This window comes from Triticum aestivum, chromosome 4B, assembly GCF_018294505.1.
Source record: "Triticum aestivum cultivar Chinese Spring chromosome 4B, IWGSC CS RefSeq v2.1, whole genome shotgun sequence".
NCBI lineage: Eukaryota > Viridiplantae > Streptophyta > Magnoliopsida > Poales > Poaceae > Triticum > Triticum aestivum.
The window spans coordinates 80,090,802-80,114,302 of NC_057804.1; the positions used below are offsets into that span (position 1 = coordinate 80,090,802).

The 23,501-nt window shown below is 41.0% G+C and overlaps 1 protein-coding gene and 1 long non-coding RNA gene across 2 annotated transcripts; both read left to right on the top strand.

Moving 5' to 3' along the window:
- The first annotated feature begins 5,159 nt into the window (after window positions 1-5,159).
- On the top strand, window positions 5,160-7,039 carry LOC123094496 (uncharacterized). The gene is made up of 6 exons (XR_006445853.1): window positions 5,160-5,538; window positions 5,640-5,726; window positions 5,839-5,966; window positions 6,136-6,288; window positions 6,379-6,525; window positions 6,813-7,039. It is a non-coding gene; the product is annotated as an uncharacterized lncRNA (long non-coding RNA).
- Window positions 7,040-14,883: 7,844 nt separating this feature from the next.
- Window positions 14,884-16,108, top strand: LOC123094497 (uncharacterized). The gene is made up of 3 exons (XM_044516487.1): window positions 14,884-15,327; window positions 15,417-15,616; window positions 15,706-16,108. The coding sequence occupies exons 1-3, from the start codon at window positions 15,317-15,319 to the stop codon at window positions 15,810-15,812; spliced, it is 318 nt and encodes a 105-aa protein (XP_044372422.1). The 5' UTR covers window positions 14,884-15,316; the 3' UTR covers window positions 15,813-16,108.
- Window positions 16,109-23,501: the final 7,393 nt, after the last annotated feature.

The window sequence follows — 23,501 nt, forward strand, 5'->3', positions numbered from 1 at the left end:
GGCGCGCCCTGGTGGGTAGTGGGGGCCCTGGCCTACCTCCGGTGCCCATCTTCTGGTACATAAGGTCTTTTGACCTAGAAAAAATAAGGAGAGGACTTTCGGGATGGAGCGCTAGTCTCGAGGCGGAACTTGGGCAGCTGGCAGAGCGATTCTGCCGGGGGAACTTCCCTCCAGGAGGGGGAAACTGAAACCATCGTCATCACCAACAACCCTCTCATCTTTGGGAGGACAATCTTCATCAACATATTCAAAAACACCATCTCATCTCAAACCCTAGTTCATCTCTCGTGCCCAGTCTTTGTATCAAAACCTCAGATTGGTACATGTGGGTGACTAGTAGTGTTGATTACATCTTGTAGTTGATGCTAGCTGGTTTATTTGGTGGAAGATCATATATTCAGATCCATTATGATATTTATTACTCCTTTGATTTTGAGCATGAATATTAGTTGTGAGTAGCTGCCCTTGTTCTTGAGGCCACGGGAGAAGTCATGTTGCAAGTAATCATGTGAATTTGATATTCGTTCGATATTTTGATGATATGTTTGTTATGATTCCCTTAGTGATGTTATATGAACGTCGACTACATTACACTTCACCATCTTTGGGCCTAAGGGAATGCATTGTGGAGTAGTTATTAGATGATGGGTTGCTAGAGTGATAGAAGCTTAAACCCTAGTTTATGTGCTATTTTGTAAGGGGCTGATTTGGATCCATATGTTGAATGCTATGGTTAGATTTTATCTTAATACTTCTTTCGTAGTTGCAGATGCTTGCGAGGAGGTTAATCGTAAGTGGGAGGCTTGTTCAAGTAAGAACAGCACCCAAGAACCAGTCCACACACATACCATATTATCAAAGTAGCGAACGCAAATCAAACTAACATGATGGAAGTGACTAGATGAAATTCCCCTGTGCCCTCAAGAACTTTTTACCTATTATAAGAGACCGTTCCGGCATCTCCTTTGCCACAAAAGGATTAGGCAACATTGTTGCACTTTTATTACTATTACTGTTACTTGCTCGTTACAAATTATCTTGCTATCAAACTACCTGTTACCGATAATTTGAGTGCTTGCAGAAATTACCTTGCCGAAAACCGCTTGTCATTTCCTTCTGCTCCTCGTTGGGTTCGACACTCATACTTATCGAAAGGACTACGATTGGCCCATATACTTGTGGGTCATCAGTGAGCATCATGAAATTGGTGATGGAGGAAGGTTGATGATGACGACGACATCGATTTCCCCTCTCTAGAACCCCGAACGAACTCCAGATCAGCCTTCCCGATGAAGAACAGGGGGTGGCGATGAATCCATCTCTCTGGTATATTTTTTCACCAATATGGAGTCAAAGTTAGGGTTGCCGGAGGTCTAGGGGGGCCACAAGCTCGTAGGACGCGCCTTGGGGGTGGGCATGATTCTCCAATGTATCTATAATTTTTGATTGTTCCATGCTATTATATTACCCGTTTTGGATGTTTATGGGCTTTACTTTACACTTCTATATCATTTTTGGGACTAACCTACTAACCTGAGGCCTAGCCTGAATTGTTGTTTTTTTTCCTATTTCAGTGTTACGAAGAAAAGGAATATCAAACGGAGTCCAAACGGGATGAAACCTTTGGGAGCGATCTTTTTGGAACAAACACAATCCACGGGACTTGGAGTGGACGTCAAGCAACAGAGGAGGCGACCACGAGGGTGCCTGGCGCGCCCCCTGGGGGTGGGCGCATGCCCCACCCTCGTGGGCCCCTCAAGCGTCCACCGACCTACTTCTTCCTCCTATATATACCTACGTACCCTGAAACCTTCGAGGAGCACCACGAAAACCTAATTCGACCACCGCAACCTTCTATATCCGCGAGATCCCATCTTGGAACCTTCGCCGGTGCTCCGCTGGAGGGGGAATCAACCATGGAGGGCCTCTACATCATCTCCAAGGCCCTTCCGATGAGTTGTGAGTAGTTTAGCACAGACCTTCGGGTCCATAGTTATTAGCTAGATGGCTTCTTCTCTCTCTTTGAATCTCAATACCAAGTTCTCCTTGATCTTCTTGGAGATCTATTCGATGTAACTCTTTTTGCGGTGTGTTTGTCGAGATCCGATGAATTGTGGGTTTATGATCAAGTTTATCTATGAGAAATATTTGAATCTCCTCTGAATTCTTTTATGTGTGATTAAGTTATCTTTGCAAGTCTCTTTGAATTATCAGTTTGGTTTGGCCTACTAGATTGATCTTTATTGCAATGGGAGAAGTGCTTAGCTTTGGGTTCAATCTTGCGGTGTCCTTTCCCAGTGACAGCAGGGGCAACAAGGCACGTATTGTATTGTTGCCATCGAGGATAAAAAGATGGGGTTTATATCATATTGCATGAGTTTATCCCTCTACATCATGTCATCTTTCTTAATGCGTTACTCTCTTCTTATGAACTTAATACTCTAGATACAGACAGGAGTCGGTCGATGTGTGGAGTAATAGTAGTAGATGCAGGCAGGAGTCGATCTACTTGTCACAGACATGATGCCTATATACATGATCATGCCTAGATAATCTCATAACTATGCACTTTTTTGTCAACTGCTCGGCAGTAATTTGTTCACCCACCGTAATACTTATGCTATCTTCAGAGAAGCAACTAGTGAAACCTATGCCCCCCGGGTCTATCTTTTATCATATAAGTTTTCAATCTACTTTTATTTGCATCTTTTACTTTCCAATCTGTATCATAAAAATACAAAAATATTTATCTTATCATATTAACTCTATCAGATCTCACTTTCGCAAGTGGCCGTGAAGGGATTGACAACCCCTTTATTGCGTTGGTTGCGAGGTTCTTGTTTGTTTGTGTAGGTACGTGGGACTTCTGAGGAGCCTCCTACTGGATTGATACCTTGGTTCTCAAAAACTGAGGGAAATACTTACGCTACTTTGCTGCATCACCCTTTCCTCTTCAAGGAAAACCAACGCAAGCTCAAGACATAGCAAGAAGGATTCCTGGCGCCGTTGCCGGGGAGGTCTTCGCTCAAGTCAAGACATACCAAGTACCCATCACAAACTCATCTCCCTTGCATTACATTATTTGCCATTTGCTTCTCGTTTTCCTCTCCCCCACTTCACCCTTGCCGTTTTATTCGCCCTCTCTTTCCCAATCTTCTTTCTCTTTCGCTTGCCTTTTTGTTTGCTTGTGTGTTGGATTGTTTGTCGCGATGGCTCAAGCTAATACCAAATTGTGTGACTTTTACAATACCAATAATAATGATCTCTACTCCTAATGGAGCAGTTGGTAGTCTCCGCCGGTCAATTTTCGTCCCACCTACCCTGGTTAATTTTGGTACTTCTTCCCACCTCCCTTTGCCCACCGAACTCCCGCTTCGTCCCTCCCGATCGTTAAAAAAATCGGCAAGTTACAACTAAGATCACTGCAAACCGCGTCGGTTCAGCGGTAGAAAAACGACCTAAAAAATCTACTACGGTTAACCTACGAAATTAAAACCCTCACACCCGAATCATCCTGGCCTCGATGCACTTGCCCATCACCGTCATTCGTCCCTATCGTCCCTCTCTACAGGCCGCTCATCCCCTTCGCTCCCTACATCCCCCATCTGCCGTCACCGCCGTTCACATCCTTGGCCACCGTCATCGCCGCGCAAATCCTTGGCCGCCTTCACCGCCCGTCAAACCCTTCGCCGCCGCCATCTATTTGCAACGACTCAAAGAGCCCGTCAGATCTGCCTCCGACCATCGGATCTGCGGCCGATCCACTTGACTGGACGCTATCCGGTCCGGCGGTTGAAAAGTCTGAAAGATCTCGTATGATCCCTCTAATTGACCCACACAGGTTTGCCTATTCTGTATTTTAATCCTTATAATTCTTATTGCTAATTGCTAACCCTTACAAATCTGGACCAGCTTTGGTAGCGTGGTCATACTGTGCAAAAACTGACATTGTGGACTCCTGTCCACTCCTCGCTAGGTAGATTGAGAACCTGGAATTGAAATATACAGTTTCAATCACCATTCCATGTCTCTGAAATAGGAAAGGGATAAACTGGAATAGAGAACATGGCTCATAGGCTGATTCCATACCTGCTTTGAATGCTTGCAGGTGGTGAGCCATGTCTTTGCCGGTGTCAGTAGATTCATCAAGTGGCAACAGTTTACGATCAAGAGGTACGTTTAATTCCATCTGCATATAACTAACACAAAGTTTACTTGCATGTATGAAATATGTACTGAATTTGTAAGGGTGACAAATGCTCTAGCAGTTTTCCTGTGGTGACGGCCCTTGGAGACGGTGACATCAGTACCAGCATCTGCCAAGGAACTCGAGTTTGAGTCTCACAACTGCAGAAGATCTCCAGTTTGCAGCTCACAACAGGATCACATGCAAAAAGTGACACCAACAGAAGGTAGTCAAGACACTTGAATATAATTGTTTCCATCCAATAGTCAAGGTTTGTATTCCAACAAGAAAACGAGTAAGGTGAGCATCAGATTGTTGCAACAGTTTACGATCAAGAGGTGCGTATAATTCCATCTGCATGTAACTGATAGAAAGTTTACAGCTGAAGAAGATCTCCAGTTTGCATCTCACAACAGGATCACATGCAACAAGACACTTGAAACTAATAGTTTCCAACAAGAAAACGACTTAGGTGAGCATCAGATTGTTGCAATAGTCAAGGTTGGTGCAACACAAACTGATCCATTAGGTTGAGCTGGCTCATGCATAAACACTGGTACTGCAAGCTTGCATTTTTACTGTATAATATAATACCATGAAAAGTGTTCACTTCGTGAAAATGCAAGTGTAAGACCAAATGATGAATGAATATGGACCACAGAAAAATGATTGAAAAAAAACATCCACCGAAGCTTGTGCCATTTCCTTACTTCACTTCAAGCAAAGGTCATTTAATGTCAGTTATGTGTACTTACATAGGTGTGTATGGGTAATTCAAGAGGCAAGGCAGTTGATCAGCAACCTGAAGAGGACGTTACTCAGGGTATGCTGCATTTCTATCAGAAAGTGTTGCACCTTTGCCCAATGCATAAACGTACATTCGCAATATTTTATGATCATGTTTTGCAGGCCTTAAATATTTTATGATCATGTTTTGCAGGCCTTAAAAGCATGATAACTGCTGAAGATAATACTACGGGCATGCTTATACATATCATAATGTTATACACATGTGTTCTGTGCATTTCTGATGTTCACATGCTTAATGCATAATGTTTTGCAGGCCTTACGAGCTCTATAATAGTTGAAGATAAACCCTTTTCAAGCATCATACCCGTAGCTCAAAATGCTGGGGAAAACTCAGCTACAGTTCCAGGTATAATGCTTTTCTGAATAATTTTGATAATGTTGATAATGTTGCCAGGTAGATACGACATTTGAATCATTTCCTTGTATTCATCCTCTTTACAACCCTACACTTGGAACAATGTCATTTCCGGATGGAGAGCATAATGAGGCTTTGTTTACGGCTCCGAGTATACTGACTTTGGATTATTGCACAAATGAAAATGGTACTGACTACCTTTGCCCACCGATATGCCTAAATTATTAGCTGCATATATTGTCGCCTATATATCATTGATTTCCTTTCCTACTGATTACAACTCTACAGATGGAACAAGTTCGCAACGGATAGGCGGTGAACTTATAGGCGATGAACCTTCAAACGATGATATCGATGGTGCGACAAATCTGACAGGTATGATCAAGCATGCTTATCTAACATCCATATTGACATGATCTACTGATGATGCGGCAGAGCATTATGGGCATTGTGTTTTATACTTTTGACATGATGCAAGCGACATCAGATCCATAGGTGTAAGTCATATAACAAGGGAACAATTCAACACACAAAGGCGTGCAACTTATCAGAAGAAAAAAGTCCTAGACAATGTGTTGTTGCAAGAGATTCAACAGCCCTGCTTGTCGAAATCTGGTAACTTGGTAAACTGCAGTATGCTGACTAATATTTGCGGCATCCAAGTTTTTTAACTATTTTCTTATATTTTGTGACATTGATATCTACATGAGTTTTTAGGATAAACTGGCTACAAGTAGTGGCTGTTTTTATTCACTAACTACCATATTTTTATTTCATCTTGTAGACCAGAGGGAACTTAACAATGCGTGGAGGCGGGCATCTTATCGCATTAGCAAGTTAGAGGGTTTGAATGAACAACCAGTCGATGGCCACATTGTTCAACGTCGTACCCTAGGTGATATCACCAATGTTCGTCAACCTAGACATGTGATCTCAGGTACATCAATTACTCTTTATTTATCAATTTGTAGGGTCAGCGTCCCTTTGGTATATCACAAAAGATTACTTATCTATCATGTTGGATCAGATGACTTGAATGTCACCAAAGAGAATCCAGCAAAAACGGATGAAGATCGCAAAAGAGATCATAGAAACGCCCTCAGGAGAGCGTCTTATCGGAGGAAAAAAGAGCGGATTCTCCAAGAAGATAAACTCCACGTCCTTAATTTATCAGGTAATAACTAAATGTTCTAACCATTATATTTAGTACCTTCAAGTCATGTCTTAACCATTACATTTTCCTTATGTTTTATTAACCATATTTAACCAGACAACCCAACTAGCTCCTCCTATACAACATTATCGCATATTGATTCAGCATTTACTACTAAAACTACGGAGACATTTGGTCTGGTTAATGACAATGATCTACATGGTAATCGACTTGTGAATAAGATGTCATCAATGTGGTTATATTATGTTTTACTCACTAAATTAAAATTATGTCATGAATGACACCAGATGTCGACGAGAATATACTTGAAGAAACAAATCATATAACCGAGGAAGAGCGCAAGAGAGATCATAGAAATGCTCTTAGGAGAGCTTCTTATCGGAGGAAAAAGGATAAGATACAAGCAGATGAAAATTTACGGCCACGACCTAAAACAGGTAAGTAGGATTTTTATTAATGCACGGTGCATACCTTATCATACCAACTGTTTCTTTATGTTCACGTTGACTGACAAATTTGCTCACAAAGCGTACCGTCATATGCTTGATCTTACAAAAGGAATGTTCTGATTTTCATTAGTCACTAAAACAGACTTGTTCTAATGATCATTTCACATCTACTTTCATAAAGGCACCGTTGATAGCGCTAACTATCCAGACTTATTGCATGATGATGCAACATTACCAAACTCATCATTAGACGCCTCTGGTGTTACCCATGAAAACGACCGAGATAGGAGGATACAGAGAAACTCTCGTAGCCGAGCATGTTATCAGAAGAAAAACAAGGAATTGACGGTTGATGATAGAGAAGATCTGAATGAAAAGATCCGAGGGAAGCGCGTAGAACGCTGCAAAAGCATGTCCATGATTGAGAAAGGGCAGTCAAGTGCTCAAAGGAAGGCCAGTTATGCTAAACGAAAAAACACCCCGTGCAAAGAATCCATCACACTCCCACGTCCAGACATAACAAACTCAACATCCGATAGTCTAGCAATACCCCTCTCTCTGCCTGCCGAAGATGATTCATCAGATGGCGACCCTCCCCCGGTCATGCCGAATTACGGTGTTTGCACCAATGGTATGTACATGCTTGTGTTTGGTTCTGTTGCTCATTCTCATCCACCTTGTTCTCACATGATGCGGTCTATTGCCACATTCTCCGCAACTTTTTTGCAGACGACATCGATGTGTTCCTAGAACCCATCATGGGCGATGAGCCAACACCAGCCAAATTGATGGATGAGGAGTACTACATGTATCGCAACCAAGGTATGGTCAACTCGGAACTTGGAAGGCGTGGAGCTTTATTCTAATTGTAGTACTATGTGAATATTAGTTTGAAAATCATGTTTCAACAAATACCTGTAGGATCCGATAATGACACATTCGAGGATGACGAGGAAGCGAGCATGTCATCTACTAGGCCTAGCGAGGTTGATCCATTAGACTATGTGTACACAAACATACCAGACAGCACTCACATCCTCAAGCTCGACGCAAACTGCAAACACTGCAATGCCAGAAAGTTTGTGTCTGAGACAGATAGATTCTGCTGTCGCAATGGACAGATCGAGCTTAAACAACCGGAACCAATCCCAGAGCTTATGAGGCTATGGCCTAGCATGGATGCAGATTCTAGACATTTTCGTGAGAACATACGGTTCTTCAACGGGCATTTCGCCTTCACAACCCTTGGCGTCAGCCTTGATGAGAACTACATCAACATGAAGTCTGGGGTGTACACATTCCGGGCACACGGAACCATCTACCATAATGTGCACTCATTCAGGCCTAGCTCACGTCCAGAACATCTGCAGTTGTACTTCTATGATGACGACCCGAGCATAACTCATCGTAAGGCGGCCACCAAGCAATTAGACCAGGATGTCGTGAAGATGTTAGTATACATACTAAAAGAAAACCCGTACTCCCAGCAATTTAGGAGTTTGGGTGCACACAAGGACAACCTTGATGATTATGGGATAGACCTAAACATCGATAAGAGGCTTGACCAAAGAACATATAATAGACCATTGTCATCTGAGGTTGCTGCAATTTGGGTTGAGGGCAGCGACCTGACAAAAAGGTTTGACCGGAGGATAACACTTTGTGGTAACAACAATGAAAGGCATAGTATACGCGTGTCATCCGGAGCATATGACCCGTTGTCTTATCCCCTATTCTATCCAAGGGGGGAACTAGGTTGGCATCCAAAACTACCTAAACAGGGTGTTCCTTGGGAGGCTGTACAACATCCTCAACTGGTCCATGATGATGATGAGGATGCAGGTATGACGTCTGTTTCCCTTTTTGTCCAAATAATAAATTATTTCTCAAATATATCATCATTTTGAGACTATTCCATCATGTGTAGAGGGAAATAGCAGGTTGTGCGTCTCTGTCAGAGACTACTACTGTTATATGCTGCAGACACGGCCTGCAATCTTTAATCCCATGCTCTGTGGTGCACTCCTGCTGCAGCAATGGGCGGTCGACATGTACGTCAAGATTGAGAGTTGTCGGTTGAGGTGGTACAGGAAGAACCAGACGCAGATTCGTGCCGACTTGTATAAAGGAGTTGTTGATGCGATCACATCTGGGGAGACGCGAGCAAGCATTGTTGGGGTTAGAATAGTTCTCCCTGGGACATACCCTGGTGGCAACCGCGACATGAAGAAGAGGCATATGGATGCCATGGCAATTGTCCATACATACGGGAAGCCTGACCTTCCTCACCATGACTTGCAATCCTAAATGGGAAGAGATAAAGAATGAGTTGCTGCCTGGTTAAACGGCGCAAGACCGACCTGATATTGTGGCTCGGGTGTTCTATGGCAAACTAGAACACATGAAATACGTGTTGTTCAAGAAGCATATCCTGGGTGTTGTTGTCGCTTACGTATACGTAGTCGAGTTCCAAAAAAGGGGCCTCCCCCACGCACATTTTTTGTTGATCATGCACTCAACATATAAGGTTATCGTCCCGGAGCAGTATGACCGACTCATTTCCGCGGAGCTCCCAAACAAGCGCAAGTATCCAGAATTGTATGCAATGGTGGTAAAACATATGATGCACAGACCATGCGGTGCTCTTAATCCCAAGAATGTTTGCATGCAAGAAAATGGTTGCAAGTGTAGATATCCACGGCTGTTCAATGAGAACACAGCACAGGGGAAGGACTCATACCCAGTTTATCGACGGAGAGATGATGGAAGACGTGCTAAGGTCCGAGGGAAGATGTTGGACAACCGTTGGGTTGTGCCTTATAACCCATACCTTCTGCGGATGTTCAATTGCCACATAAACGTTGAGGTCTGCTCTAGCATAAAGGCCGTCGAATATCTTTACAAGTACATTTACAAGGGCCATGATAAGGCTTCTTTCAGCATCGACCAGCCCGACGCCAATGGTAACATTGATGAGATCAAGAGATACGTTGATGCAAGGTGGGTCACCCCTCCGGAGGCTATGTGGAGGATATTTGGATTCCCACTTTGCGCCAATTACCCGCCTGTCTTGTAGTTGCCTCTTCATCTCCCAAATATGCACAGGGTTGCATTCAATGCGCATGCTGATTTAAAGAATGTTGTCGCCTCCGAAAATGCTTCAAAATCCATGTTAACTGAGTATTTCAAAGCTAACTAGGAACACCCTCGTGCTAGGCATATATTGTACAAGGATTTTCCCAGAAGCTTTACGTGGCAGAAGAAAAAGAAGTATTGGAAGCCGCGTGTCGAGCGTTTTCAAATTGGCCGCATTGTGTTTGCCAATCCCGCCGAAGGGGAGCGATACTACCTGCATGTGTTGCTTAACCATGTTATGGGCAAAACATCCTTCAACGACTTGCTCACCGTGGACGGCGTGCTATGTGGGAGCTTTAGAGAGGCTGCTGAAAGGTTGGGACTCATCGAGGCAGACAACACGCTCGACGACTGTCTTAATGAGGCTGAGCAGTGGGCGATGCCATGTTCACTTAGGAGGCTTTTCGCAACCATCTTGGTGCACTGCGAGCCAGGCAACGTGCGTGATCTATGGGATCGACACTTCGAGCCTATGTCAGATGACTATCATTGATCACGCACGTCCCCTGACGAGGTTGAACAGATGGTGTTGCTTGACATTAGGGGTATGTTGCAGTCCATGGGTAAAGACATTGTTGATTTCGCTCTTCCAATCATAGATGATGCGTTTGACCCAATAGAAGGCGAGGCAAGAGAGGTTATCGAGGAATCAACCGTTGAGTTTGATGTGGATGACACAAAATTTGCATCTTCACTGTACATGGAGCAGAGGGCCGCATACGATGAGATACTAGGGGCTGTTGAACGCGGTGACGGGGGTGTATTCTTTGTTGATGGCCCTGGAGGTACAGGGAAGACCTTCCTATATAGGGCGATGCTTGCCACGGTGAGGAGCCAGAGCAAGATTGGTATCGCTACCGCGACGTCCGGCATCGCCGCTTCTATCATGCCTGGCAGCAGGACTGCCCACTCGAGGTTCAAGATCCCATTGAGTTGCGATGATGGAGCCTCGTGCAACTTCACCAAGCAGAGTGGGACCGCCAAGCTGCTACGGATGGCCTCATTGATAATATGTGACGAGGCCAGCATGACGAAGCGACAAGCAGTTGAGGCATTGGACAATAGCATGCACGACATCATGGGAATATGCGACCGACCCTTTGGAGGAAAGACTGTTGTTTTTTGTGGGGACTTTAGGCAGGTTCTTCCGGTCGTCAGGAGAGGGTCGCGGGGCCAGATAATTGATGCAACCCTGCGAAGTTCTCATCTATGGAAGGGTATGCGGCAGCTTCGGCTCATCACCAACATGAGGGCTCATAATGACACGTGGTTTGCCGATTACTTGCTAAGGGTCAGCAATGGCACTGAGGATGTCGATGATCAAGGCAACATAGTACTCCCTGAAGATATTTGTCTGCCGTCTACTGGCGAGGTTGACGACCTGGAGAAGCTTATTGACCATGTATTTCCGAGTCTAGATGACAATATGGCTGATTCGAAATACATGACATCTCGAGCAATCCTTTCCACAACCAATGACAATGTAGACAAGATAAACATCCGCATGATAGAGTGTTTTCATGGAGATGAAGTAATCTACCATAGCTTTGACAGTGCGGAGGATGACCCATATGGCTACTATGCTCAGGAGTTTCTGAATGGATTGACTCCTAATGGTCTTCCTCCGCATGCTCCCCAACTAAAGCTGAACTGCCCTGTCATACTTCTAAGGAACATTGATCCAGCTAATGGACTGTGTAATGGCACTAGGCTTGTTGTTAGAGGTTTTGAGAAGAACACCATTGATGCAGAAATCGTGATTGGACAACACGCTGGCAGGAGGGTCTTCCTTCCTCGAATACCTCTCTGCCCATTTGAAAATGACATGTTTCCGTTCAAGTTTAAGAGGAAGCAATTTCCTATAAGGCTTAGCTTTGCTATGACCATTAACAAGGCTCAAGGGCAGACCATCCCGATTGTTGGTGTCTACCTACCCAATCCCGTGTTCTCACATGGTCAGCTCTATGTTGCTTTGTCTCGAGCCACCGCGAAGAGAAACATAAAGATACTCATTCAGATGGAGAAGTCGAAGGAGAAGACCAACAAGCAAAAGGACAATCCAAAGAAGCGCAAAAGAACGACTGTGTCCTTACTGACCTCGATGAAGAACTCGTCTACAAGGAAGTCCTTACAGGCTGAAGACCAGTTTTAATAGCAAGGCATGTTTTGTAATGACAGGTTGATTACTCTTGCGATTGTCAAGACATGTTGTAATTCGTTTTTTTACCACTATCTTTTTATCCGTTATTTTGATAGCTGGATGTCTACTCGATCAACTTGAGCTACGCACTGCAGTTCAATAATCAGCCGTCGTATTGGCACCATCATCGTTGTTATGATTTTTCTACTATCGTTGTTTTTATTGCAAAATGCGCATGCTGATAGCAGCGTAGTTTTTTGTGTGTAATCTGTGATCCAGATCTAATGATTGGCCTGCTAAATACCTTGGACATGCAATGAACTTTTTGAATTTAGGCAAGTTATCATACCCGTTCTTATTTATTTATTTTGTGCGTCCTTATTATATACCTATTATTCTGATATGTCACAACTAAAAGATTCAGATTTTGTGCATCAGATCAGTTTGTGCAACTTTTGAAATTATATTTTGCATATGTACTTTTAATAAATAATAAAATGCATGTAATGCGTACTTGCGAATAAGTTTAATAAGGACGCACGACTATGTAGATTGTGAAAATGCACATGTCTGTTCGCTTAAGTGTGTAATATTTGGCAAAAGTTATATTACTTGTACTTTCACACAGCTATACTGGTTATTTAACAGTTCAATTCAAATTACATATTATATTTTGCAATTGGTTCATTTAACTTTATGAGTTTACTGCGGATCTGAAAGAGTTCTAAACTTAAAATGCGTACAAGGCTGCATTAATCTAGGACATGGTTATTTTTGGTCCAGGGAGGAAGCATCGTTTCATGGATTTCTGGTCCATGAGAACTTGTGTTAGGCTGATATCAAGCATCGTGTGTTATGGTGCCTTAGCGGGACAACAAGGATTCCACTAAGATGTCTGGTTGGTCTGAGGGTGGTCGACTTATAGTTGCACCCAGCCAATACGATTTGCTGTGTTGGCATCAAATAATTAAATGTGAATCAAAATGTGTATCCTTTTATAGGTGCCATGTAATACTAGGATTCTCTTATATATAGAGCTCATTATATATAGAGCTCCTATCCATGCTAAACCGAGAGCATTTGCCTAATAACGTTGCTACTAATGCATACGCATAAATAGACGTGCTCTACTATTGTTTCGAGTGTTGTACGTATGTGTGTCATTAAGACAGCTGTGATGAAAAAGAATAAACAATATTCTCCCGTAGTGCAATTATATTATTTGATATAGATGATTATTGTAAAATTATGTGTTAGGCATGATATATGTGAAAACACAAAAATTGTCTATTGTCCCATAGTTACGCACGGGCATTTACCTATATCATAATTTTATATATCATCAAGGTAATGGAAAATTAAAATATAATGTAATTAATCAATATATTAATGTGAATATCAGAAAGGTTAATAAATATCCATAAAGAGGAAACTATGTTTTTCAAAGGCTAGTGATAATCAGATGCGTTTTCATAGGCAAGTGATCATAATGAATATTAAAATGAAGACCACTAAACGATTTTGATATGTATGTTTCCTTGATTAATAATCAATATTTAATAGGTTGCCGAATATTACATATCTGAATATAGATATGTCACCCACGGGGCCTATCCAGCCAAAAACAAAATTTGATCACTATTTCATTTTCCCGCCGCCCACTATGCTTATATAAATAATCACCGCTGCCCACAAATTTTCTACATTGTAACTAGCATCTCCTCCACGACGACCATGGTGATCTCATACGGATCGATCACATCTAAGAGGGTGGTGGCGCCACCGCCAGCTCCTATCATCAGTCAACTCATCTCCCCTCTGATGAACAGGCAAGATAAAATAATCTTTTAGTACGTCTATTTGCCATCACTATATAACGGTTTTTTTTCTTGAAATAATCATCATTGTTTTGCACATGGGATACACTAGAACATAGTAATAGGCTTGGCGATCAAATCATCTATTGTCGGCTTGTTTTCATCTTGTATATTAGTTAAAACCAGATGCACAGTGAGTCTGAATTACATAATCTTTTATTTTGATCGTGTACAAACCAGATGTAGCAAGCACTAACACAATCACCTGAGTATATTACTATTAGATTAGCATTCATTTATATAGTTTTTTAAGTTGGTAGATTGATGGTCTGGCTGTAATCTCATTGGGGTTGTTTTTGGTAAGCATAGGGTATTGCCTGTTTTCAAAACCATTTTTATCCCATATTCAATAGATCTTTTTGCAAGAAGAAAACAAATAAGTAGAACATGAATAATATGTATAAATTTGGCATGATGTGTGTTGGGCCACTAGAATGTTATGCTCCTTGGCTGCTAAATTTTATGGTCCCCTTGGAAAATAATTTTACCTGATCCTTTTGTTTTTTTATACGCACAGGAACATGAATTTTCATCACGTTCAAATGGAACACATATATCATAATTGCTGGATTATTCAAGCTAGTGTCATGTGGAAGGCTCACATCAAAGAGAATGGCATGGGAAACTTGTACTTTCAGTGCATACTACTCGATCGGCATGTAAGAATACTTTATAGCCCACATTTTTAAATATAATTTTGATATACATGTTTTTTTGCTCATTGTTGTTATGTTCATGAAAATATATTAGGGAACAAAGATGGAAGCGATTGCATACAACAACCAGGCAGTCGGTTTCAACAACGTGCTAGAAACGGTAGGACCTATGATTTCAATCGCGTCGGGTTCAACCCCACAGAAATGCCAGATGGACATTTCTGGTACCTATCCATGGACTTTGTCACCACGCTAAGTTCTACGACCGAGGTTATGATGTCGGCGCAACAGATAACGTCGACAATTTTCTCACCGTGCTTCCCACTGTTTGGAGAAATCTTTGAGCTACAGGATAAAACCATCACAGCTGCATTATTTAGTTAGTTGTTTTTGCATATTACTCCGTACAACTCAGAGTCTCATTGTGATTTCATATTTGCAGATGTGGTTGCTATCCTTGCCTATGTTGGTCATATAGAATTTAAGTGGGATACGATATATAGGCGCCGCGTCCCTTCCCTCGAGATTGGCCTCATGAACTTCCAGTAAGCGCCAATTATAATATGAGATTACCATATGCTTATTTTTGTAATTCTATTGTTGCAATGATAGAAACATTTGTATTTGTTTGTAGACGGCAGATAATTTTCTTACGTGTACGTGAGGAGCACGTTGGACCTCAGTTCTGGCGTTTGCAATGCACTGACAATCTGTTCGAGAAGTTTGTTGTAACTTACATACAGGTAAATCAGAGGCAGCGTTGCTTGCAAACTATGAGGGAGAGCACATTCTTCTTCTCTCCCAACATTAATTATGATCATCATTATCTACAAGGTAGGGGCTGCGTTATATTTTAAATTTGTTTTCAATATTTTTTTCTGTAATAGTATTCCACTACTATATAACAATGATTGTTATCGTAGATATCCATGAAGCTAGCCTGACTACACTTGATGAAACACGTGCGTACGCGAATCATGTTGTTCAAGGAAGGAACAATGGACGTCAGAAGTATCACAGAAGAAATTAGAGCATCCTCGTGAGATCCCAACACATGCATGATCCTGGGATAACAACGCGCGCATCCATGTCTAGAACGATGCATGCTTGCCCCCATCCGCCCGAGTTCTCTGGTCCATGTTCTCCCTCTCTTATCCCCCCTCCATTTATGCCTTATCGATCCTAACACGATCGTGCACACATGGCGCGCATGTAAGGATTCTGTTCCAGTTGGAATATATATCAAACAATATTTGCTTCATTTTTTCCTTTACGACTTCTATTTTTCTCAAGGCTATGAGCATTATAAACTCTTACTTGATCTTTAAAGATTTGCGCGAATAAAAGGCCAACGTGAGGTGTTTCATGCACTATTATATTCTGACAAGACTCACTACTGCTGTATTTTATTGATCAAGTAAACTATAGACATGTTTTGCGGGAATATTTCTGTCTATAAGGCGTCCTATGTGTCTTAGTTATTCCACATTGATACGAGGCACTCAAACATAAAACTAAAGAAAAAAGCTACCCACGCCAATTACATGTGATTTAGATGTGCAATACTACTTAAAGCACATGTAGACGTGCATCAGCAAAAATGTATTTTATAACTCAAATTTTTCTCTCCATCGAGATATACCCGTGCGTTAAGAATATGGAACAATACATGTAAACGAAGTGGGCTATAGTTGCATAATTCAATTAACGGTAAAGTTATAGATTTTTCCACATGTGATAGGTTATATTATGTGATATAGGTGTTCAACCAATGAAAATATATATATACCCCGTTGCAACGCACATGCGCCTATGAATTATATTGTCATGTCTATAGTTTTTGTTATGGCAACTTATAATTATGGAAGGAAATGGGCCACCTTCCGAGTACATGACAACGGTTCATTAAAGTCATTTCCTTCCAATACGATGTAGTATCCAATCTAACGGTGTGACCTACCATACGTTCACTGGGTTTCCCAGTTTGGCCATTAATTTTTTCCTTAGACGGTTTTGCTTATAAGGAAAGTTAAATCCTCCTTGTTCCAATCTGGAAAGGGAGACGTATATAATAGAATTATAATCGGCATTTATTTATTTGCCTATTGTAGTATGGAATAAAAATAAATGCTTGTCCGTTTATTAGGAAGGTTTTGTAATGGATACATGCATGGATGGAATGATATGGGCACCTTCCAATCCATACAACATGCTAATGCCTCACCGACCGGGCGGATGGCCAATTCCCCTCCGACTATGTTATATATGGCCCGTCTGTGAGTCCACCATTGTCTAATGCCCTCTCGCTCGCTCATCCTGGTGCTAAGACGACTTTCTGCCTGCGGTAATGGCCGCTATGCCGATTTTTTATGGAGTGGACGACGCAGTCGAGTACATCTACAACTACATCATGGTGTCCTTAGACGAGAAGGAATTAGAGTTTGTTCTGGCAGCCCTAAACTTCATCTGTACTTTAATTGCAATTGTTAGCTGTAGATCACTGCCATTATAGTTTGTATTATTGTCTTTTTATTTTAAACCCGAGTAAAAACCCGTTCTTTCACATAATCCAGGGCGATTAGTTGGCCACGTTCATAATTTGTTACATGCATTTACTGGTTAGGATCATACTATCCTTTCTAAATACATAAGGTTTTATGATCTAACGTAGTGGTTGCAAAAAAATGGCCATGTGCTAATATTATCCTTTTACATTACCCCATGATAGTACCATCCACACCACATTATTTTAAACTACCATGTTTTTATGAACGGTAGTATATTGCAATGAGTCCTGGTGTATGATACATGTGCCATCTACAGATTTGTTCATAACTGTCATAATAGATTTGGTGATCTCAATGAATAGTACTTCTCTCCTGTTTTTGACACTACAATTCCAATTAGAAGATACATACATTCCACACCAGTCTAAAGTTTAGAAAAAATGTACTATTGTTTGCCCACTAATTGAAGTATTACATTATTTTGTTACCCTTATTTTTCTAACAGCTTTGCTATCATGCTGTTTTGTTTGCAGCACAATATGGATAAGGAGCCCTCGTCCATTCGTGATCGAATTAAGCCTACGAACTATCCAAGACACCATGCGAGTTGATACATGGGTCAATCCGAACTGCTTCGATCTTGCAGTGCGTAAGCTTACTAGCGACGCAATACAGAGGAATGCAGGAACAGACTTTGTTGGCTCCACGCATATGTTTGATTTGCGATTCCATCGCCTAGCACGGGTGCTGATTCAGACTGGCTTAGGCCAAGCTGAACGCACCAATTTGTTGATTAACAATGTCATTGTACAGCCTTTGCCGAAATACGACGTGCTCATGACCCCGTCCATTGTAAGGATTTTCATTCTTAACAATTGGTTTGTATACTATCTGTTCACCATTAACTTTGTATACCTATCGCAGTACCTATTGCCGTTGTATTTGGTGGATTCCTCCTACGGCCTCATTGCAGTTAATATTGAAAGTAGGAGGACTCTCCTGATTGATCATTCCAATGAGTCATTCTTAGGCTCAGAGGACTTTCATGACAAGGAACTTAAGAAGGAAGCACGTATAGTTTTGCAAGAATTTGGCAGTGTGTTGCAACAGGGGAGGCCTGGTTTGAATCCCCATCTCGTGGATTGGCCACAAGATCATACATTTATTACAGCCCCGCGGTAATTGTTTAAATTGGTCGTGCATATTATAGCCACACAGCTATAGGTTCTAATATATGTAGACTTTTGTTCACAGCCTAGACTCTGGATTGATAGTCCTACAGGAGATGGCTCACCAAGATGATACTCGCAGGCATAACATGTCCAGGACTTCGGTACGTGCATATATAACAAGTTTATGTCTTCCATAGCTTTGTTAAATATAAATTTATGTTCTTCCTATCACGTATATCTGTTGTGCAATTAATTTTTCAACAAGTTATTAATTTTTTGTTTATGTTTTGTAGGATTCAATACAGCTCAGAAAGCAATTGTTGGTCCAGATGCTGATGATCAAAGGCAATGAAGCAGCTGGAAACATCCCAGCTGAAATTACATCGTCCTTGAGGTTTTTGGATGAATGACTATGTATTGATGCATAGTCAAATGTCGAAAATATAATAAGCTAATAGAACTTTGGTAGGGATCAAATAGAGATTTATCCTTTTGGCAATATGAATAATGTATTGGATGCCATATATATGCAAGGAATAAAGGATTTTATGGATCCCTCTAGCTTCCTATTCGCTTCAACGTTGTCTGCTCGTGTTGGTTCTATCTATTAATTTTGACTTCTATGTATATTTTGTACTATAATACCCGTGCGGTCAGGAGCAGGTTTGTTGCTCTAGGTGAACCAGAGGCATTTCGTAATGGACCATGGCAGGTTCAGCCGGCAAGTGAGGTTTACAGACATGCCTCACATCATATACTAACTCGTATCGTGTAACTCCATTCATACACGCACTGCTATACGATACGAGGTTTATTTTGGCGGCCATCCTCACATATAATCTATGGAATAGCCAAATTAAAAACATGCTGGATATAATGCGCGTACCTTCAATTGCCTTTGATCTTCAAGTTCGCACATGATCCACATTTCTCTGTCATGCTCATGATGTCTCTGATAACCAGCTGATTATATTGTATGTGTTCCTGATTAGAGTAACCAACATAAGCCCCTGCCAAAGTGTTTTCTTATGGACTATATAAAGTACAAGACGGTGCCAGCATTTTTCCACAAACATTATACGTTACCAACATTTTCAAATTTGAGGGGGGGTGGGTGGGTAGGAAGAAAACATTTGTGTTGTATGGATGAATTTTCTCTAAACATAATAGCCATATATACCTACCTATGACGTTAAATAACAATAAAATAAAGGAGGCACTAATGACTGCTTCAGAGGACGGAAAAATAGGCATATGCATCTCAATAGGTATTACACATTAATTATTTCCCTAATTCATGTTTATTTTTTGATGTCCTCTTTCCTGTTTGAACCAGGAAATGTAAGAAAATATTATAGCTGTCACCAATTTGAATGAAGTGTTCATGCATTTGAAGAAAACACCGTTCAACATATATTTCAGAATTTGGCGTGTATTAGTAAATTTTAGAAGTATTTTTTAAAAATGTACGTCATGCACTAAAAAAATAGTAAGAAAAATATAAAACCAATCTACATGCATTACAATAAATAATGTGTAATAGTATTCTAACAATTCTATAAACACGATTGCCATGTCTTAACATATTTATAGACTTTTTTTATGCACGATCATTTTTAACACACGTTGAACATTTTGCAAATATATGTAGACAACATTTTATAGTACACGTTGAACAGATTAAATACACATAAATTATATAGAAAGTTTGTTTGGTATAGGGGCCCGTTTTCTGTATATGTTTTGATTCGGAAATATATGGGACACCTTCCACTTATCGTATAAAGACATGATCCGTCCGCAGCTAAAAATAATTTCTACTAGGAAATGAACAATATAGACATGCACGGATGGAATGATATGCACGGATGGAATGATATGCCTTAGGTACCATGTGTTGTGAGACTTAATGCATCCGATGCTGAAAATCAGGTGTAATGAAAAGTTTGCTTATTATTTGGCTTTCAACAATGGAAGTTGCCGTGATATTTGGAAGGCACTTAAGTCTATATGATGCAGCTGCCAAACAGTATCTGATCGTGGCATATAACCGACGAGGAGCTCCTGTTTCAACACCCACCCGAGGCTTCACCAATTTTCGATCACTCACTACTCTCATCAATGGAGGTTGTGCACGAGCCAGTGGATGTTTAGCTCGCACCACATGAGGCTTTGCCTGCCCCTCAGGAGGCCGCGGGCAACATGAATGCACTAGAAGATGCCGTTGAATACATTTTTCAATTTATCACTGTTGTCCAGGACGGTGAGGCACTAAAGTAAGTTGTATTGCTCTTCATATTACTCTCGTACACAGCAGGCTAGATATCAGTTGGGCAACACAGCACGCTAGACATAATTTACCATGGTAGTCCACTATATTATGTTTGGTTGTCTATGTGTTATATATTTTAGTGTATATATTTTTTGAACTGTTACACCGTTGTTTATTTTATTTCCTTTTCTGTTGTAATTACAAAATAAATGGCTAAAATAATGGAATCGGGAAAATATTATCTGATACCGGGAGAAAGATCAGATCCGTCCACAAGTAAAAATATTTTATACATGGAAATGAATAACTGCTTTAATTAAACGACGTTGATCATTTGGAAGGCAATATCAACTCTCCAATATATTAGATGATATGGTAACAAAATGATAAACTCCATATGCCTACTATTTAACCACCCACCCAAGTTCACATATATCCCATCAGCAAATTACGATCGAGAACTAATTTTCTATCCCATGGAGGAGATCATTGGGAACGCTGCGCACGCACCCCAAGAGGGTGCGCCTGCGGCCCAGGAGAATGTTCCCGGGCCCCATGAGGATGTGCCTGCGCCCATGGTTCTTTTGGCCCCACCAATGCATGCCGTGGAAGATGCACTTGAATACACATTTCACTTTATCATGGGCATTCGAGACCAAGATACATTAAAGTAAGTTGTCTTATTATAAATTCTTTTGCTATATACAAATCATGTTGGAACACTCTTTTACACAGCAAAGGAAGATAGCTAGATTGGCAATCCTAAAACATTCATATATACTTGTATACGTTTTTAGTTGAATTCGACGGTACATGAACAATGTCATGCAAAGCCCATGAATTAGGGTTCTATATTTGATACGTGTAGATACATCTAGGTGAGGACAATCTGACCTCGTTCAATGTCATCCAATCTAAACATGAATTCGGTTTATAGGTTAGTATAGACAATGTTAAACTAGAAGATGACCATTGAGGTCTTTTCCTAAATGTTGTTGGGCATTTTTTTTCCAGCTCAATATGGATAAGAAGCTCCCGGCCGTACCAGATCGACATCAGCCTCCGAATGATCCAGGACACCCTGTTTTTTCATACAAAATTTCATCCCGAATGCTTCAACCTTGTTGTACGTAAGCTTGCAAGCGCTGAAATAGAGAGGACCGCAGGCACCAACTGGGTTGGGAGCAAACATTATTTCGACTTGCAGTTTCATGCTCAGTCACAGGCCCTGAGGTACTCCTGGATGACTCTAGGAGAGCGCATCAGGACGCTGATTAACTATGTTGTGGTCCAGCCTGTTTCTAAATATGATGTGTTCAACTCTATAATTGTAAGAGATGCTCATTCTTGAAGTTAGTTTTACTTATTATAATAGCAATTGACATGTGTCGACCTGCCACAGTATCTACTACCGTTGAAACTTTTGGATTCGTCATACGGGTTACTTGTAGTGAACCGACTGAGGAGGAGGGTTGTCATGATGAATCCATCCTTCAACACGTTTGATCCTGAAGATAGCACTCATAACATATTGACGAGGAAGGAAATCACACTACTGAAGGAAGAATTCAACACTGTGTTGCAGACTAGGATCGCTGATTGGAATACCCAAATCATGGATTGGGAACAAGATACCATGTCCTGTGTTGCTCGTCGGTAAGCTACTAAATTGATCGCATACATAAGATGCAGACCGTTATAATGTTTATTTTTTTTGTCGCAGCAAACACTCCGACTTCTTTGTGCTACAGGAGATGGCCCACCAGATTGGTCGTTTGCGTAGCATGGGCTGGATGAACACTACCGTAAGTACATAAATGATGAGTTGATGTGTGCTACTTATTATCCAACCAGTTTATTAAATGATTGAGTTTTTGCACCTTTCATAGGATCCAATACATCTTAGACGCCAAGTTACGGTCCAGATGCTAATGTTCAAAGACAATGAAGCTGCTGCAAACATCCCGCCAGAGATTAGAGCGGCCCTGAGGGTTTTAAGTAACTGAAGATGGACTGATGCATGCAGATATGCCAATAATATTTTCCTATACTTCAGATTTGTTAGGGATCGATTTGATAATTATTTATTTTTGATACGAATACTTAGATAATAACTTTATGGGGTCTTCTATAGACGTATGTTCAAAAAATTTAGGATGTTTTGGTATTATCAAACTATTCAAACATTTTGTGGTTTTGGTATTATTGAAGTTTGGTTTTACTACCATATCGTTGGATTATTAATTGATTTTGTTGCAACATCATGAACGAATCATTCGGTTGTGTGCCATGGATGATTAGTGAGCCCCATTTGGGAAGCTGTACAGGGGTAATATGGCATGACGCTAGATGAGATGAGGCGCCAGGTTTAATGGTTTCTATAAAATAGGCAAATGCATGTGTGTGCACAGGATATTTACATCCTTCGGCGGCAACAATGTTCCTCCAACTGTTTCTGCACCTACTGTCATTTTCCTCTAAGAGGTACAAAGCGGAAATCGTCACATCTATCAATGCCCGCATCCAGCTCAAAACCCCCTATCACTTCCTCTACCGTTGAATTTTAGACACGCTATCATCATGTAGAACATTCAAATAATATTAAGAAAACAATGGAAGCACACATTAGTAAGTTAATATCTATACTACTATTAACCAAAATAATATTTTTTTATATAACCACCCCATTATGTGTACCAAGATTAATTGGTGCCATCAGATTATCCCACTTAATGATATCTAACGGCCTAAAACGGAGGTTAGGATTG